The sequence below is a fragment of the Sycon ciliatum genome, chromosome 4 (genome assembly GCF_964019385.1).
Source record: "Sycon ciliatum chromosome 4, ocSycCili1.1, whole genome shotgun sequence".
NCBI lineage: Eukaryota > Metazoa > Porifera > Calcarea > Leucosolenida > Sycettidae > Sycon > Sycon ciliatum.
The window spans coordinates 13,752,553-13,772,671 of record NC_088646.1 but is presented as its reverse complement, the minus strand read 5'-3'; the positions used below and the strand labels follow the sequence as shown (position 1 = coordinate 13,772,671).

At 48.9% G+C, this 20,119-nt stretch overlaps 1 protein-coding gene across 2 annotated transcripts in view; it reads right to left on the bottom strand.

Annotated features, from left to right (window-relative positions):
- The window catches only part of LOC135814600 (sorting nexin-25-like), a 46,453-nt gene that overhangs the window by 21,130 nt on the left and 5,204 nt on the right, over positions 1-20,119 (bottom strand). For both annotated transcript variants that reach the window (XM_065327748.1, XM_065327749.1), the window contains exons 2-14: positions 19,081-19,153; positions 18,536-18,620; positions 17,803-17,860; positions 17,542-17,615; positions 15,798-15,894; positions 15,456-15,540; positions 14,673-14,813; positions 13,674-13,728; positions 12,560-12,639; positions 8,541-8,626; positions 1,505-1,567; positions 611-700; positions 235-323 (exon numbers count right to left, since the gene is read on the bottom strand). In XM_065327748.1, the coding sequence (XP_065183820.1) occupies positions 235-323; positions 611-700; positions 1,505-1,567; positions 8,541-8,626; positions 12,560-12,639; positions 13,674-13,728; positions 14,673-14,813; positions 15,456-15,540; positions 15,798-15,894; positions 17,542-17,615; positions 17,803-17,860; positions 18,536-18,620; positions 19,081-19,153 (1,076 nt within the window). The remainder of the gene's footprint in view (positions 1-234; positions 324-610; positions 701-1,504; positions 1,568-8,540; positions 8,627-12,559; positions 12,640-13,673; positions 13,729-14,672; positions 14,814-15,455; positions 15,541-15,797; positions 15,895-17,541; positions 17,616-17,802; positions 17,861-18,535; positions 18,621-19,080; positions 19,154-20,119) is intronic.

Genomic DNA, 20,119 nt, shown 5'->3' with positions numbered 1-20,119 from the left:
AGATGGAAGATGTTGCAAGTCAACAAAAACGGTAGTAATAGCAGTTACAATAACTTTAAAAGCTATTGTTTTCCCCTCCTCATCTCGCTTCCCCTTATGTTCGAGCTACCTGTTTCGGACCACCAGTTGCCTGATGACCGTGCATAACGTAAAAATTCGGAGTTGCAACATAGCTTCTTTCCTTCTCTCTACTGACTCTAACAGTCACAATATACATGCCGTTGTATTGCTTACAAGAGAGGAGCAGCAGAGCCTTTGCGCTGGAGAAATTGAATGAATTGGGCAAACGCAGATTCTGTTTCCATGACTTCCTTGAAGGTCATCTAGCAACACAATCACACGAAGAAAAAAGAGAATGAGTCACTGAGAAGGACCAACACAAAGTCACGTATCAAAGGACTGGAAAATGTCATCTTTCAAGAGAGCAAAAAGCAACAAGTACAATCAGTCATGTTAATACTGGCAGTTCAATTCGCTTTCTTGTTATTGGGCAACTTGCCCGTTAGAATCTGCGAAGTAAAATAAACAACAACAACAACAACAATAGAAACCTAGTCAGTAGTTACCCATAGCATGAGCACAGAGCACAGAGTCCGAACACTCCACTCACCATTCTGACATTGCCTGTCTGGCGACGTGCAGCTGCCTTTGATGGATTCTTACTGAAAGACGCACGTTTCTTGGAAGAACCAGCTGCTTCCTGTCACAGGGAGGCACGGCACAATGCCATAGGTTAACACAAACAAACACTACAGGGCACTACAGAGACCTACGGGGTATGAAAGGGTACTACAGCATACAGGAAAAGCAGTTGCACGATTGGTTTGCATTTTGTAATGGTGAATACACCGTCACTAGCACCATAGATGTACTAAAACATGTTCTAATAACCTGTACTAGGGTGTACTTTACAGTACACATAACACATGCACAATATAACCAATCGGATTCATATGCAAGAGAGACCATAGAAACGTGTGAATAAAAACTAGGACGCGTGATCCTCAGCTTTACAATACCGTAACTTTACCGGTATATAAAATTGAGGGAAAATCAAGTCAGCTAGTTTACTAAAGGATGAATTTCTGATACACCTGCAAAACGAAAGTTTTCTTTGTTACTCAATGCTGCAGATACCTACGCTCCTAACTCACAGTGGGTGTGTTTATTTTACAGATACCTACACTCCTAACTCACTGTGGGTGGGTGTATTTTACAGTGATACCTACACTCCTAACTCACTGTGGGTGGGTGTATTTTACAGTGATACTTCCAGTACAGTGGAACATCAGAAAAAACACCACTTTTCAGACCGAGCTAAGAAGTCACATGTGCGAGGTGGTCCGATGAATTTTGCATCTGTGCAAGGGGGAACTTTGGAGGACTAGGAAAAAAGTGGTCACATATCCGGGGAGGTCTGTGAATGCAAGATAGTCGGAACCAACGTTCCACAATACATAGACTGAAGAATTTCCTCAAAGACAACCTTCTCCTTCCAACACACCTCCTCAGCTGCACCACCCAAGAACTTCAGCCTCTTGTCACAATGTGACATAGCAACTTGACACTGCCAAAACAAGAGTACACGCACCAACAAGAGGGATAGATTGATAGATAGAAAGAGGGAGAAAGAAAGAGAGGGAGGGAGGGCGAGAGAGAGAGAGAGAGAGAGAGAGAGAGAGAGAGAGAGAGAGAGAGAGAGAGAGAGAGAGAGAGAGAGAGAGAGAGAGAGAGAGAGAGCAAGAGCATTGCACCAGCATAACTTACTACGTTAACACTTGGGGAATATACACAGGCATAGATACACAGCACAGATCTATACCCTCCCAACAATTCTTTAAAATAAAATCCCTTGCCACCAGGCGCGTGCACCGGGTCAAAAAAAGGTGGTTTCCAAAAAATTTCAACCGCCATTTTGCAATAAGCTACCTGCAGATTCAGCAGTATTACACGCATTACACCAGGGAGTCGTATATAGGGTATATACGACTCCCTGCATTACACACTGAAAGAAAGCTTTAAAAGTTATGGCTGCCAGTCCCACCGAGTCATCAAAACAAATGTGGTACAAAGGCATTTCCCTGACACAGGATAAATGAATAGGCTAGCCGACGTTATACATTGCACAAGTAGTTCGAAGTAGTGAAGGAAGATTCAGACACTCTTGCTAGTAAGTGAGTCAAAGAAGCATGTCAATCCATGTCACTGTCTGAGTCTGCAGTGGCACTATAGCCCTTGGAAGACACGCCCAACCGGAAATTGAGACAATTCGCTAAGATCCATGGTATTTTTGTAGTATTCATCGTTGAGCGCTCCTTTCCTTTGTAGCTGACCGCTATAGACCTGTGCCTGACGTCAAACATGTCTATGCATGTCTGGACTGCCGTGCAATAGAGGAAAAAAATTATGACAAAATATTAATAATAATAATTATTATGATTGCCACCCAAGTGCGGAAGTGAAAATTTGCAATGGGACGTAAAATACCTGTCGAGTGCCGTAACTCCACTATTCGACCTTGGATCGACTTCGGATGTGTTAGAGCCGACAGCTGAGAACTTTCTAATGCGAATAGACCTTTCGATTACTCATCAATTCCGTTCAGGGAAAGCCGAGTTACGAAATATTTGAGTGTTTGCAGAATGCAGAAGCAAAAGGGTGGTTTCCGGGCTCCAAGAAAACCACGTGGTGCACGCGCCTGGCCACATAATTATGATTACATCAGTGTATCTCATCTCTCACGATTCTCAAAGTAAGTTACATGTAAGAGACTGAAGTGTAATGGTGACCCCCTCCACCATCCTGACTGACACTAGCTAGTATTCATGGTGTTGTGTGAATGTCTCCTAGTACAAGTACGTGTACTAGCTGCTTCTGTTCGTTGCTGTGTGCACTGTTTGTGTTCTTTCCTGTGTACATGAGTACTTGCATGGCGTTGTCGTTCAGGGATGAGTCGTGCGTGACTCCTTGTTCCACTGCATGTGCGGTGTGCTTCTTATCTTCTAATCTATAGGCTTCGTGCGGTTGGTGTCCGCTTTCTCTTCATGATCATGAGCCACTGCGTTGTATAGACTGCATGACGTGCTAACGGTGGCTGCCGTGCGGTGTGTGCGATTCACTGCATTCCTGACACTGCTGCTTGCAAGCGCATACATGTACTGCACCTTCGCGTGCTCTGTACTTTAGTCTTTAGTTCCGGTTCGATGCACCATGCGCATGCGTCCGGTATGGTGCGACATGGTTCTTGCTCTCCCAACATTGTTTTTAGTTAGTTCTTTTTCTTAGTCCCAACAATAACCTCATGGAATTAAATCAGTGTGAAACGTAACTATGAGTTCGGTTGTGGGTCTGCAGTAGTCCTAGTGACACGGTTATAGTACAGCTTGTGGTGCCGAAACCCGGGAGGACGTCAGGGATACCAGCTGGGTTGCTGGTTGGCGTCGTGGTTGATTGTACTGTCGCGTGTGGACTCGTGGGGAAACTGAATTTTCCGATCTAAGTACGATGTCGAAAGCTGAAGGATACCTGCGACCCTACCGGGGAAAGGTCGATGATTTCCAGACGTTCTGGGCGAAATTTGACGTGCTGGCGACAATCAACAAGTGGAACTCGGACGAGAAGAAAATGGCCCAGTTACCCTTGTTTCTGGAGCAGGATGCGTTCCTGGTGTTCAGCCGAATGAAGTCGGATGACAAGAAGAAGCCTGACGCCGTCCAGAAGAAAATGGAAGAGGCGTTTTGTATGACGAAGTCGGAAGCCTACCGGCGGTTCAAGGCCCGACGCATGAGACAAGAGGAGTCACCAGATGCCTATGTTGCCGATTTGCAGCGCCTCACCAGTTTGGCCGGCGATGCGTCGCCTGGGGATGACAAAAATCACTCCATTGTTGAGCAGTTTCTTGACGGGCTTCCACATGCGTGGGCAAAGCAGGTTAGGTTGTCACTTGTGGGAAAGGACCAGACTGTGAGCGCCTGCTTAGAATTAGTCCGTGCTGTTCAGCTTAGTGATGGCGATTCTGTGACAGCTGCAGTAGGTACAGGTGCTGGAACTGGTAGTTTGGCTGGTGGAGCACGTGGCGACAAGACCAGCAGGAAGTCTTTCTTGTGCTACCTCTGCAATGAGGTCGGCCACATGAAGCGAGATTGCCCAAGGAGGAAGCAGGGGCAGCAGAGTGGGTCCAGCTCCAAGGATGGTGGAGGCCGTGGCAGTACGTGCTACTTCTGTGACAGGCCTGGTCACAGGAAGCCAGACTGTCCGGACCGGAAAGCTTGGCTGGCGAGCCGGCAAGGCGGGAGTGCTGCAGCAGCAGCTGGAGAGGAGCCTAGTCCAGCCTTGGCCTCTGTGTCTGTGCCTTCGCCAGGGCAGCTGCCTAGGATCAAGGTAGACATGTGGACAACGGGCAACAAGGATGATGTGTCACGTATGACAGCAGTCATTGACACTGGTGCTGTCCGATCACTGCTGACTAAGGACCAAGCCCTGTCCTGTGGCCTTGCGTGGTCAGAGTGTGAAAGCAGACTCGTGGCGCTGGATGGCCAGTCTATTGCTGTTCTTGGGAAAGTGGCCGTCAACATTGGACGATTGGATGGCCCTATCCCAGTGCAGATGCCAGAAGCCAGTGTGGAGCTGTTAGTCGTCAACGATCTGAGTGTCGTACACGCCGATTTGTTGATCGGTTGTGATGTAGCGAGCAGCTGTGGTGGCCTACATCTTGAGTATGCCAATGATGGCCGGCTGGAGAGTGTGAGGTTTGGGCCAGTGTCAAGTCCTGTGTCTGCTGCACTTCCTCAGGACGGTCACCCTTCCCGCCACGTGCAAGTGAGCCGTCATGGACAAGGTGTCACGTTGTCGGCACGTGATGGAGAGGTCCAATGGTGTCATGAAACCAAGCGTTGGATTCTCCGCTGGAAGTGGAAAAGTGGTGCAGCCCCTGAGGTTCCAGTGGGCTCTGGCATCGGCCAGTACTCCAGGGAGAAACTGAGCCCAGAGCAGGAGAAGTTGTTCTGCAAGGAAGTCGACGCTTGGATCGCTAATGGTTGGCTTGTGCCGCACGATGAAGCCACACATGGAGCAGTGGCTGGTGTGCTTCCGTTGATTGCTCGCACCCAAGAGCATAAAGCATCCACCCCGATCAGACCATGCCTGGATTATCGTAAGCTTAATGAGCTCATTGAGTCTGAGCCTGGCTATGAAGCCCCCGTGTGCGCCGAGAAGATCAGGCAGTGGAGACGCAGCAGTGATGGTCAGTGGGAGATGCTAGACGTGAAGAAAGCATATCTCCAGGTGCATGTCAGTGCTGAGCTAGTGCGCTACCAGGCCGTTCTCTGGAACAACAAGGTGTACGTGATGACGAGAATGGGCTTCGGGTTGGCCATTGCGCCGAAGTTTATGCACCTCGTCATCCAGTGGATCACTCGCCATCGCCCAGAAGTCGACAACTATGTTGATGATATCCGAGCTCCAGCAGAAGTGACTCAGTGTGTTGCCGACGAGCTTGCAGCCTATGGACTCCCAACGAAGCCTGCCGAACCCATGGAGGAGTCCCGTGTTCTTGGTATGCAACTGAAGGCTAATGCCGATGGCGCCATGGGCTGGTCCAGGAGAGAGATCGATCTAGAGCCACCACCAAAGATGACAAGACGCAAGGTCTTCTCGTGGTGTGGACGCCTTATTGGCCACTACCCGGTCTGTTCGTGGCTCAGGCCTGCTTGCAGTTACCTGAAGCGGCTGGCGACTGCTGCAGGTGGCAATGGATGGGACGATCCACTGCCGGAAACCCTTGTTGAATGCTGCCAAGAGCTGTTCGCGAGGCTCTCCTCCGACGATCCGGTGCATGGTCAGTGGGACGTGCACGCGCAGGCTGACTCCACCTGGACTGCGTGGTGCGATGCATCTGGCCTAGCTATTGGTGTCGTTCTTGAGCTCGACGGGACCGTTGTGGAAGATGCATCATGGCTTCGGCCTGCAGGGGACAAGCTCCATGTAAATGTTGCTGAGCTTGACTCTGCCATTAAGGCCCTCACGCTAGCCACGAGGTGGAACGCGACGCATGTGGTTCTGAAGACTGACTCGAAGACTACTGCGGGACGGCTGGCTTCGGTTGTTGGTGGGTCACGTCGCGTCCGGGTTGGTGGTCTGCATGAGGTTCTGGTGCAGCGTCGGCTGCAGATAGTCAATGATCTTCTTAGCATGACGGAGATGCAGGTGACTGTGGAGTGGGTGCCAACGACTGAAAACCTTGCAGACAAGCTGACGCGCGTGCCGTTCAACTGGCCGAAGAAGAGCTCTGATGTTGTGGCCAGTCTGCCGAGGGCTGTGGCTGTTAGCCCTTTCTCTAGCGATGACTTGGGCAAAGCCCAGGCATCGGACGAGGTCATCCAAGGAGTGATTCAGCAGATTCAAGTTGGCCAGCCAGTAGCAAGTCGGCGCTTCCGCAGTTGCGCCGGTCAGCTTCATGTGGAGGAAGGCCGCCTAGTCAGGAGCCTGAAGCTGCCTGTGGAAGGGGAAGTCAATGTGCCAGTCGTTCCCGAGTTGTTAGTGCCTGATGTCGTGACTGCTGCTCATGTCAACACTGGTCATGCTTCCTGGCAGCCAATGTATGAGTTGCTCCGCAAGCACTGTTACTTTCCTGAGATGGCGTCTGCCTGCCAAGACCACGTCAAGGGGTGCCAGAACTGCCAAGCCGCTAGTCCAGCAAAAGGCCCAGCAGCCCCCAGCGCCAGAGCAGAGATCCCAGGTCGACCATGGGGAACAGTGCAAATGGACACCCTGGAGCTTGGGCTGAACCGTGGCGGGACACACCACTGCGTGCTCGTGTGCGTGGATGTGCTGACAAAGTGGGTGGAAATAGTGCCAATGAAACGGCACGACGGGCCCAGTGTTGCCTCGGCCTTCGTGAGCTTGTGCTGTAGGTGGGGACCACCAGACGTCATCCGTGTGGACAATGGGACTGAGTTCAGCAATGCCATTGTCCAGTCTGTCTTTCAAGTGTTCGGCGTGAGGGTGAAGACAGGTGCCGTTCGCCATCCGCAATCCCAGGGAGCCGCCGACAGGTACAATCGGACATTGCTGACTCTCATCAGGAAGGTCCTCGACGAATCATCGGACTGGATGGACGATCTTCAGATGCTGGTCCACTTCTACCGCTCTCGACCGCATTCAGTGACTGGCATGTCCCCAATGATGGCCATGGTTGGGTGGGATCCACCTGTGTTGATTGACGATGGACGCCCTAGGTACGACTTTGACACGTGGCAAGCAGAACACGCAGCACGATCTGCTAGGATCCGAGACCTTCTGGAAGACGCCATGTCGGAAGGCGACTGCCATGACGAGGTGCTGCCCTGCGCTTACCAGGCTGGAGATGCAGTCATGCTGCGGATGCCTAGTCGTCGTCAGAAGCGATTGCCGCCTTTTGAATCCGGCTGGACTGTGAAGAAAGTCATTTCTCCATCAACTGTCGTGATCTGGCGGAGGTCTGATGGTAGATCCCCTCGAGAGAGAAGGTGGTGAACGTGGAACTCATCAAGCCGGATGCTCCACGGCCAGGTCTGGAATTGCCAACGGAAAACTTCCCTGATGGAGATGACGGCCAGGAGGGTGACAGCTTCAAAGCAGATGGCTGGCTTGGATGGCTCCCTGATCCGCAGGAGCCTGCTGCCGATGGCCAGCATGTCCGCATGGATCTTCGAAACCGACAAGGCATCCAGCGACCAGCTCGCTTCCAGGATTGATGCTGCTTGGCAGGAAATGTCACCAGGCGGAGGGATGAAGTGTAATGGTGACCCCCTCCACCATCCTGGCTGACACTAGCTAGTATTCATGGTGTTGTGTGAATGTCTCCTAGTACAAGTACGTGTACTAGCTGCTTCTGTTCGTTGCTGTGTGCACTGTTTGTGTTCTTTCCTGTGTACATGAGTACTTGCATGGCGTTGTCGTTCAGGGATGAGTCGTGCGTGACTCCTTGCTCCACTGCATGTGCGGTGTGCTTCTTATCTTCTAATCTATAGGCTTCGTGCGGTTGGTGTGCGCTTTCTCTTCATGATCATGAGCCACTGCGTTGTATAGACTGCATGACGTGCTAACGGTGGCTGCCGTGCGGTGTGTGCGATTCACTGCATTCCTGACACTGCTGCTTGCAAGCGCATACATGTACTGCACCTTCGCGTGCTCTGTACTTTAGTCTTTAGTTCCGGTTCGATGCACCATGCGCATGCGTCCGGTATGGTGCGACATGGTTCTTGCTCTCCCAACATTGTTTTTAGTTAGTTCTTTTTCTTAGTCCCAACAATAACCTCATGGAATTAAATCAGTGTGAAACGTAACTATGAGTTCGGTTGTGGGTCTGCAGTAGTCCTAGTGACACGGTTATAGTACAAGACTGATATCCTTCAGCAATGCAACAAAAACTGCCATTGTCTTGCAATGTAGTCTTACTGGTTGGATGATTATGTGCATGCATGTGTGTGTGTGTGTGTGCGTGCGTGTGTGTGTGTGTGCGTGTGTGTGTGCGTTGCGTGTGTGTGTGTGTGTGCACTCACATTGTTGAAGTATCTCTTCAGATTGCGATCTTTCATGCGTGCAAACCTATCGCGTGACAAAACAAGACTCTCCAAGGCTTGACGTTCTGTTGGCATCAATCAACATTGAAAGGAAGAGCAGAACAAGTGCAACTGTGCTGGTAGTATGTGATACAGGTGATTACTGATTGCACGCACGCGTGCACGCACGCGTGCACACACACACACACACACACACACACACTTCCTTCCTTCTTCTCCACTGCCATGACTGGCTAAGTGGCCCCATACGGGGCAGCTCTTGGATTAGCGCTGTCTCCGGGAAGCGGCACCAGGACCCGACGACTGACGTGACGGCGCATTCCCACGGGTTATAATTGCTATTGAACGCCGCGATGTACAACGATGCCGTGCGATATCCTGACGGCGGCGGAAACTGCGGTTGCACACACCGCAAAGCAGAGGCTTGTCGACAGGCTCTTGACGGGCAAGTACAATACGATCCACCCCATCAAGGCACTGGGACTTCCACTCACGGCGATTACTTGCCACGTCGAGCCAGGAATTGGGCTCAATGCCAATTGCCGCCAGGTCGGTCCGCACCACGTCCTTCCATCGCTTCCTCGGACCATGGGGCGGGCGCTTCGATGGCAAGGAGCCAAACAACAGCTGACGAGGGATGCGGTCGCCCCTCGGCATACGTGCCATATGGCCCAGCCACTGCAGCCGCCGCCTGCGAATCTTGTCAGCCGGCTGCTCCAAGTCGCCCCACCATTTCCGCACCTGCAAATTGGAGATGTGCTCATCAATCTGGCGTGCACGACCGATGTGCAAGATCATCCTCAAGCACTGATGGTGAAACACGTCAAGCCGCTGCAGGTCCCTTTGCCGTGTTGTCCAAGTCTCAGAACCATACAGGAGGACAGCCAGAACAGTGACGCCATAGACTACACGCTTGATGCCGATGGTGAAGTCCGAGTTGTAGAACACTGCATCCTTCAAACTGTGGAAAGCGCCCGATGCAGCAGCAATCCTACGCGACACATCATAGGTACACCTGGCATCCGGTGTCACATGGCATCCAAGATAACGAAAGGAGTGCACATGCTCCACCGTGCCGTTTAAAGGTGCCATGTCCTCGTTCACCACCCCAGTCCCAATAGCCATGAACTTTGTCTTGGCCATGTTAACCTTGAGCCCAAAGGCAGAAGCAGTAGTCTCAAACCCAGCGAGTGCTCTCTCTGCGCCGGGGTGAGTCTTGGCAAGAAGTGCAGAGTCATCCGCAAACTGGCATTCCGTTAGTGGAGCCCTGGTGTATGCTCGGAGACGCGTGTTGAACAGTCTGTCCTGACGAAACTGACAAATTGATAGTCCAATCTCGTCGTCACCAGCTATTGCTTCATGCCATTTCTCGACAACAGCAAGCATGTACAAATTGAAAAGAATCGGGGCCATGGTGCATCCTTGACGCAGTCCGTTCCCCACCGCAATCGGCTCCAACAGCTCGCCACCAATGCGTATAGATGCTGACATGTCGACATGGAACGATCGAATTACGGAAACCAGCACCTCTGGTACGCCAAGCTTTGCAAGCACCCTCCACAAGGCGGCCCGCGGCACCGAGTCATAGGCCTTTCGGAGGTCAATGAATACTGCGAATCCCTTGGAAGAATGCTCATGCAACTTCTCCGCGACTTGCCGAACAGAGAATACCATATCCGAGCAGCCCCTGCCTCTGCGAAAACCGCACTGAGAATCAGGCAGATACTGTTCCCCAACACGCTGCAGACGGTCCGCTATAAGCCGTGCAGCAAGCTTGCCAACCACGTCGAGAAGGGCAATCCCGCGCCAGTTATCAGTCAGACTCAGATCACCCTTCTTGGGGATAGGGACCAGGATGGCATCCACCCAATCCTGCGGTACTCGACCAGCCCGCCATACCTCCTCCAGCAATGCCTGCAGCTTACCCAGTAGAACAGGACCACCATACTTCAGCATCTCGGCAAAGACTTCAGAGCTACCACAAGCTTTGCCGTTCTTCAGTGCTTGCATGGCCTTACGAATCTCCACACGGTCGGGAACATCCGCAAGCTCCCCCAAGACCGGACGCTGGTGAATAGAGTCGAGGGTTTCCACGTCAAAGTCGCTGACGATATTGAGAACTCCCCCAAAGTGCTCCCGCCACCGCATGTTCGTGGCCTCGGGGGTGTCACAAACCTGTCCCATTGAATTCTTGATCGCTGTTGTGACCTTCGGTTTTAGTCCCTGAAACGCAGCCTGGATGTGTCTGATGCACTCCCAGCCACCCTTGGACGTGAGGCTGAAACGTTTGCAATCCTGGGCCTTGTTGAGTAGCCATTCCTGCTTGACGCGTCTGACTTCCCTCCGCGCGGAGCTGCGGGCACACTTATAGGCATTGCAATCACTGACTTTGCGTGTAGACACCCAAACAGCAAACAGCCGATCCCTCTCCAGTAGGAAAGGTTCAAGCTCTGCCTGACTATCCCGAAACCACTCCGGCTGTCTACGGCTCTCTCTGCCCAAGCAATCCTCTGCAACCTTGATAGTTGTTGTCTTGATGGTAGTCCACCAGTCATCCAAGGATGGCTCATGCGACCAGGCTCCCTCCAACTCTGCATCCAGCATGTCGCGAAAGACCCTACGAGTGTCCGGTTCGTCATCTCCGCCAGGCTTGCACAACAGCTTGGACACAGCAATGGGTTTTCTGATGACAGCACGGGTACGATGGAAACAGGGATTCTCTGCCAGGCGCAATTTCATAGCCAAGAATTTATGATCGGTATCACATTCCGCAGACCGGATGACTTGGCAATCAATACACTGGGAGCGTCGGCTCTGAGGAATGATGCAGTAGTCAATGCAGTGAGGCTGTTTGTATCGAGGATGAAACCAGGTATGCTTATGAACATCATTCTTCCGAAACCACGTGTTACATATGAGGGCACCATTTCTGGACAAGAAATTGAGCAAATCCTCTCCAGCTGAGTTCATTCGACCAAAACCATGAGGGCCTCTGACACCTGACCAGTCACCATCCGCACCAGCACTGCCAACGCGGGCGTTGAAGTCACCAAGAAGGACGAATTGATCGTTCCTGGGAATACTGTCAATGAAGGACTGGACATCTGCGTAGAATTGAGTTTTCTCCTCACGGGGCCTGACAAACGTGGGGGCATACGCCACAGCGAAGTGCAGGCAAGACACAGATTGATTCCGACCACATACGAATTTTACCTGCAATGACAGGAGTCTGGAGCTGACCGCCGTCCAGCGAGAGCCTCCGCGTTCAAATGCCTCCCTGCATCTGCCTCGCAAAACGACAGCAACCCCTTCACCACGACGAGCAGGCTCATCCCCAGTCGGTGTTGGGCGACCACTTGTCAAAACTAAGCAATCTCCGACAGTATATTGATGAGAGCCAAACCAAAGCGTCTCCTGGAGGCCAACGATGTCCATTCCATACTTTTTGAGCTGACGACACACAAGGTCAATTTTTCTCTCCTCGCGAATATTCGAACAAACTTTCCTTGATTTTTTTGCTTTGGACGCCGTATTCAAATTTCCGTCAGTGTCGACAAGAGTCCTGACGTTCCACGTTCCCAGAGACAGAACAACCTTTCGAGCCGCTGGTGCACGCGAGTGAAAAGACTCTGGGCGAGGGTTTGCAAGACCTCTACACCCAGGCGAAAGAGGGTCAGCGCGAGTGGTCACATCCGAAGTGGCCATGTCGTCAACGCTGAATTTTTCCTCCTCCGCGGCAGCAAGATGAAGACTGCCTTGTCTAACACCGCGTCACTAAGTGTTTTCTACTCACCAGGGCTGGCCCTGGCAGAAGCCAGGAGCCAGCCCGTGGCCCTAAACTCACTACGAAGAAAGAAGAGTTCGGAGCCCCAAAAACTGCTTCCTCCTCTCTCAAGAGAAAACTCACACACACACACACACACACACACACACACACACACACACACACACACACACGTCAAGCATTGAACCTGGCAGCTTAAAGCCAGCAGACTAACCTTCAGCACTCATGCTTTTAGAGGAGCTGTAGAAGTTCAATGCTGCTGTGATCAACATGATCTCAGATATGACATGGTATCTACATACAGATAACAACAGCAAACAATACAGCAAACAATACAGCAAACAATACAGCAAACAATACAGCAAACAATACAGCAAACAATACAGCAAACAATACAGCAAACAATACAGCAAACAATACAGCAAACAGTACAGCAAACAATACAGCAAACAGTACAGCAAACAATACAGCAAACAATACAGCAAACAGTACAGCAAACAATACAGCAAACAATACAGCAAACAATACAGCAAACAATACAGCAAACAATACAGCAAACAATACAGCAAACAATACAGCAAACAGTACAGCAAACAATACAGCAAACAGTACAGCAAACAATACAGCAAACAATACAGCAAACAGTACAGCAAACAATACAGCAAACAGTACAGCATGACATGTACTATACCAATGTCACTTACGGTATATGCACACGAGTGGGCAACTCCGCTTACAGAGGAATTTTCTTCTAAGTCAAATTTTCCGATCATTGGTCAACACGTACGAATACATAATTGGAAAACTAACTGCTTACACCCTACGTTTTGCAACCTCAAGTGCCACCAGTTGTATTCTCCAAACCTTGGAGTGAAAACCTACACTGCACGCAACACGTGAGTTTCGAAGATACAACCCCACTTCAGTGCCCTGTATGTTAGCCACGCTACTTGAAGTACATGCATCTTGTTATTGGTTGACAGCATGTAACAAGGTACATGCTGTCAACCAATAACATGATGCATGTACAAACAAGGTTGATCTAATACATGCATCTTGCACAGGATGGGGTCTCAAGGTCGCTGGGAAACCTTGACGTCGACAGAAGGTTCTGCCGCGGGTCAGACCAGCAGCACACTGCACATTCTGATTAATGTATTCCTGATGCTACCAGTGCTCCATATTCAATGACTGCATGTAGTGAATGGTACATTTTACATGTACACAAAGACATGAACTCCAGATAGGTCGTCCTTAGGGCAGCACACTACTGCATGATAGATTTCAGGAAGGAGAAACTATTGTCAGTCAGCAGCTACAGAACATACCGGATTCCTTCCAGCTGGGCGCGATCTCGGCATTCAGTTATAAACTTGATAAAATCTGAACACAACACAGCACAAATGCATCATATATGCATGCATTACACAAGAATACATTGACGGACTTTGCTGCTTTCCTGTGTAGACCGCTGTGCCACTATATGCACTAAGCACTGTGTGCAGATACAGGAATTCCAGTTACTTTATAATTTGACATGCATCACATGTAAACTGCATCACATGTAAACTCAACTCTATGGGCACGTATCAGCAACACTCACACCTACCCAATCAAAGCCAGTGTATCTCAGGGAAGTAGTCTCAAGCCAATCGCAGTTCTAATGTACATCAATGATGTTGAACAGTGTCTCTGGCCTGGCACTAATCTGGAGGTATAAGCCAATGACATGACCCTTTGCAGCCATAAGAAGCTGCTGCAAGCCTGCAAGACACTGTTGAATCCCTCCATGGGTGGGGGCTTACTTGGAAAATTGCACTTAAGCCAAAAAAGTCAAAGTGAAACCAAAGACCCAAAAATCTGGTGAATCTACCACTCACAGTGGAAAGAGCAGTGTGAAATACGGATGGGATTCTCGACTTTCACTAAATTCCACCCAGCTTGTACCAAAAAGTCAGCTGTTACACATAAATTTGTTTACTTCTTGACTCAGCATGTGCTCCCAATATTGAGAGCATTCGATTTGGTCACTAGTGAAGTGGTCAATACACATCATGTTGATAGCACCGGTACATGTACATACCAATCAGCTTTTACCTACCTAGCGTATCTACACAGAACAACAAAGGTCAGGCTAGTTTGTCGCTACTCTGAGTTGCAATGCATGCTTACGCAATCATCAAGCAACACAAGGATGCTATCGGCCATGCACTATCAAGTATCAGCAGTGCACACTGGGTGCACCGAACGTAGTACTAAAATCTGCATACAAAAAATATTCAGGTTTCGACGCACTGAACTGAAATGTCAGACAATTCAGGAGTTACCTTCATAGGTAGCGGCATATCGGTATCCAGAACCGGGCATGTTGGCCTTCTTCGAGAGGCTTTCACGATATGTCAAGTAGTTGAGCAGTGTTTGATTGATATAATCAGGATCACATAAACCATCCACAAGAGGCCGTAGGACTAGGATAGCAATGACAAAAAGATAGGGACCATGACCAAAAGCAGTCCACACAAGGAAACATTAGATTCAGCAACCACAACTTGCTAATTCCACAGCACCAAAAGGACAACATTCTCTTGCTTGGAATAGGGAATAGTGAATTTCAAAGAGCCAATTATAGGACTATCATTCTATGTCGCTCAGCCAAACTATTCCGTGTTAGACGAGAACTGCCCTCCAATCGCAGCTGATGTGATTAAGAATTTGAGATTATCTATGCCTCAACCGTACACACATACACACATACATGTAGTCACATACTACAAGCAATCACTGGTATCACATACTACAAGCAATCACCGGTATCACATACTACCAGCAATCACTGGTATCACATACTACCAGCAATCACCGGTATCACATACTACCAGCAATCACCGGTATCACATACTACCAGCAATCACCGGTATCACATACTACCAGCAATCACCGGTATCGCATACTACCAGCAATCACTGGTATCACATACTACCAGCAATCACCGGTATCACATACTTACTACAGAAATCACTGGTATCGCATACTATGCTAAGCATTTCCAGAACATGCAACGTGGATACATACAACACGATCGACTAAGCAAGCACTGATGGTACATGTACCTTTGAAAACAATCAGCTCACGCAGTAGACCACGCATACTGGAGCATTGGACATGGCTTTCTGGTAGCAATGTGAACAGCAACACCTGCATGCCAACCGACAGTGGTGGCAATCACACAAGAATGCATATCAATAACAATACATTACACATGCATGACCGTGATGGTACCAAATCATTGCTGGATCAGAAGGATGAGGTCTGCATACATTCTCACGCATTCCTTTCGATGGAAATAGAGTATTAGGGTGTGCACTATGACATTTTCAACATACAGATAAGCAGGCTTGAGACATCTTGTCATAAATGTAAGTGAAGAGCCATCACTGAATTCTAGCACTCACATCTGACGCATGCCGTAGGAAAGTGATTTCTGCAGCTTCACTCTTGATACACGGGTGAGCAACAAAACCTGCAACGTCACTTCCAGGTGGTGGCAGACTGCACACACATTCACACACACACATATATACATGTACACACAAGAATGATGAATGTACCAAAAGCACATGCAAACACACACACCATTGGACCATTGGACGCCCATCGCCGGAGGCGTTGATAGCGATGCTACAGCAGAAGCCATAGCAGCTTGTGCTGGGATTGCACCATTCAACAGGTTGCAAGGCTGAAGAATTGACCGCCACTATTCAGCCTGGTCTACACCACACAGCTATGAAGTGGCTTTTTCTGGCCAGTGAATCCCTAATTTTTGGTCTTTTTATTTTTTCCCGCACACACATCACACCACATACTCCGGCATGCACTGGCTGTTGGTAACCACCCAGGAGAATGAAAGAAAAGTCAGGAAGAGTCTGAGAAAGAGAAGAAAGACGTGTGTGACCATAATCGTCGGGAATCGAACCCGCAACCTATCGATTGGAAATCGCTGCACATACCACTGCACCATATGGGACACACACGCACACAGTGACACACACACACACACACACACACACACACACACACACACACACACACACACACACACACACACACACACACACACACACACACACACACACACACAGTGCCACACAGTGCCACACACACACACACACACACACACACACACACACACACACACACACAAACACACACACGCACGCACGCACGCATGCACACACCATGTACCATGTACCATGTACACACCCGTCGCAAGAGAAGCACGCAAATCTGCAAATGCACTGGATCTGCACCCACAGATTTTCTCTTTATAGCAACGATAGCGGATCTGATTCAGATTGAAACAGATCAAGACAAGCGCCAGATAACTGTCTAATCCACACAACTGGCGAAGCCATGTGAATCGACCCCCCAATGCACACCTGGTCTACACCACACGGGGTATATCAGAATAGGACGGCCAAGACAGTCACCTATGCACACCCTACACTTGCTGGGGTAACCAGTATAGACAGCACACTGCTTTGATAAAAGCAGACACTAGATGCACTGGTACCTTGAAGTTATTTTACCAACCAGCCTCGGCAACTGGGTACTGGGAACTCAGGACCAACAGACGTACCAACAACCTCAGCCATGAAAGCTATGTAGTAACGACACACTGGATTGTGGAGCCGAAACTAGTCCAACTTCCAAAATGTTTTGGCAAGAGGATAGCCTTCCGACAGTTTGGACACACACACACACACACACACACACACACACCATTCGACCATTTGACGCCCACCGCCGGAGGCGATGATAGCGATGCTACAGCAGAAGCCATAGCAGGTTGTGCTGGGATTGCACCATTCAACAGCTTACAAGGCTGAAGAATTAACCGCCATTATTCATCCTGGCTACACCACACGGCTATGAAGTAGCTTTTTTTCTGGCCAGTGAATCCCTACACACACACACACACACACACACACACACACACACGCACGCACGCACGCACGCACGCAGAGTGAATGTGTGCACATGTACAGCCAGTCATATACTAGTACCGGTACATGCCATGTTAGACTGCACCTGAACACAGGCCTAGTTCATGGTTCGGTATCCTGAGGATAACAATCACTCATCACGATTTAGGTCACTCCACAGCAGTATCTACGTAGTTACCAGGTACGTACGTACCTATTATGGAAATTCTTCATATCTTGAAAGTGGCGAGTCAAGCGGACAACCGTGTCATCCATCAGCAGTTTAACCTGTAACATCGTCATGGAATATAGTGAGCGGAGGAAAGGAAAAAAATCCCAGGGTTGTCCAATAATGGCTATTGAAAACAAACATTATGAGCAATCTATGTTCAATCAACACTGAATACAATCATGCAATACATGCCACAAAACGTGAGGGCTGATGAAAGAAAGTCACATAGTACGCACTACGCACCCAGTCCACGGCACTGCCGCGCTCTGCCAGCTTCTCAATTGCAAAGAGCAAATTCTCCCTTGATAGAAGAAACAAGAAACAATACAGTCGGTCAAGTAAAACATACAATGGACCATGGCGATCTCTTCAAGCAAATGCTAGTCTAGGCATTCAAACCTTTCAAATAACGCACGCGTGCGCACGAGCGCGCGCGCACACACACACACACACCCTGAATCAAAACACTGCTGCGCACACACACACACACCCTGAATCAAAACACTGCAACGTGATGTTGAGTAGTTCTTATGGATATGGCAGGACTAGGAGACACTGTAATACAATGTAGAGAAGTTCTTATGCATGAGGTTGATAAAGATTCTCCCTTCAAACATCAACTCAATCTGCAGACAGAACTCCTTCGTCCTTTGTGGTACCAGAGTCTGGTAGGATCCGGTAGATTGCACAGTTCATAACTGTTTGGCTATGGAAAGGAGTAACTGTTTGGCTATGGAAAGGAGTAACTGTTTGGCTATGGAAAGGAGTAACTGTTTGGCTATGGAAAGGAGTAACTGTTTGGCTATGGAAAGGAGTAACTGTTTGGCTATGGAAAGGAGTAACTGTTTGGCTATGGAAAGGAGTAACTGTTTGGCTATGGAAAGGAGTAACTGTTTGGCTATGGAAAGGAGTAACTGTTTGGCTATGGAAAGGAGTAACTGTTTGGCTATGGAAAGGAGTAAGCATGGCCTCTTACAGTAGCTGGCGTTTCAAGCCTTCTTGATCCTTTCCGATGTCATTGTACCAAGTTAGTAGGTAGTCGCGTAATAGCAGCTCCAGCACTGCACACAACAACAGTACAGAAGCACTAACTATGTTAAGCTTACAGTTCTGCGAATCAGACTGGACTAACACACAACACTAGACTGTTGAGCTTCTGCAGGTCATTATCACTCAACAAGATGAGTGCTGCTGTGATCATACACATGTTATCAATGAGCATTGTACTTTGTAGTACAGATATCAACTGCCCTGATGCTCGACCAACTACAGAAGCAACGGTAATAATAAACTACCGACTTCATGAAGAACAGAATCTGTTTACCAGCAACAAATTACAATGAACAGAAATTGGAGATGAATTTCCAATGGGACATGTATCGTACATGTACATTAGATATGAAAGAAAGACACTCATTGCCCATGAAACGTGTTTACATGTTCCTTTGAACTGGACATAGTTCATGTATTGATTTAACAGGGAAAGAAAACAGTGGTGGTTAACAAGCCGGTGCTACTTACATTCATGTATAGCTTTATCTAACACTCTCGATTTGAGTGATGGTTGCAACCGCTTTGGTCGATAGAGAGGAGTCTAAACAGTACCAACAACAAAAAAATAATCATGGCCAGCTAGGAATTTGGTACATGTACCGTATTTTTCGGAGTATAGTGCGCACCCCCCAATCTTCATTGGGGGTGCGCACTCCAATCTTCATTGAAGTACATGCATTTCATATTCGGAGCATAGTGCGCACCTGCGATTTAGGGCCTAAAATAGCACATCTAAAGTGCGCACTATACTCCGGAAAATACGGTACGAATTTGGGCGTGTCCGGGGGTGAAGAAATACACATAGAAACAGCATGCTGCAGAGAGACCACCTGCTGACAATAGGGCTTGAAAGTGCTACGTCACAGCATAGCAACAATTTCAAAAATTCAAAAACTGGATCCACTTGGATCCAGTTTTTGTATGGATCCAAGCACATTTCAAGCGGTCTTACCCACAGCATGGTGATGTAGCCAGTGAAACTGACTGATTTGGTTACTGGGGGCGGGGTTACAACTGGTGGCGAAATAAAAGTCACACCTGCATGCGACATGAGTGGGTTGCTATGCACCCACATACTTAGGCAATAGCAAAGTCACACCTTAGTGGATCCAAAAATAGAAATCTGATGTCAACTTACTACTCCCTGGCTGTTTTGACGTCATCACTTTCAAGCCCTATGGACCCACTCTCTGTTCGCAGTATGTAGTGTCCGTTCAATATCATAATTACTTTGAGCTAACAATTTCTTATGCACCTCTGTATCAATGCTGAACACCAACGACTTGGCTAACTCAAGAAAAGAACAAGCTTCCGGCCTCTCACAATCAACATCCTCAAAGCTCTTCCACAAATACTCTCATTGCCTTTTCGTCAGGTGGAGTACAGGCAAAAAGAAACTGACCAAGCACTGCACAATGAATATTATACAGTAGTGATGTGGTAACAACGGCACAAAGAAGAGTAGCTAGAACAACAGGGTAAAATGCATAGGCTCATACACACAAAG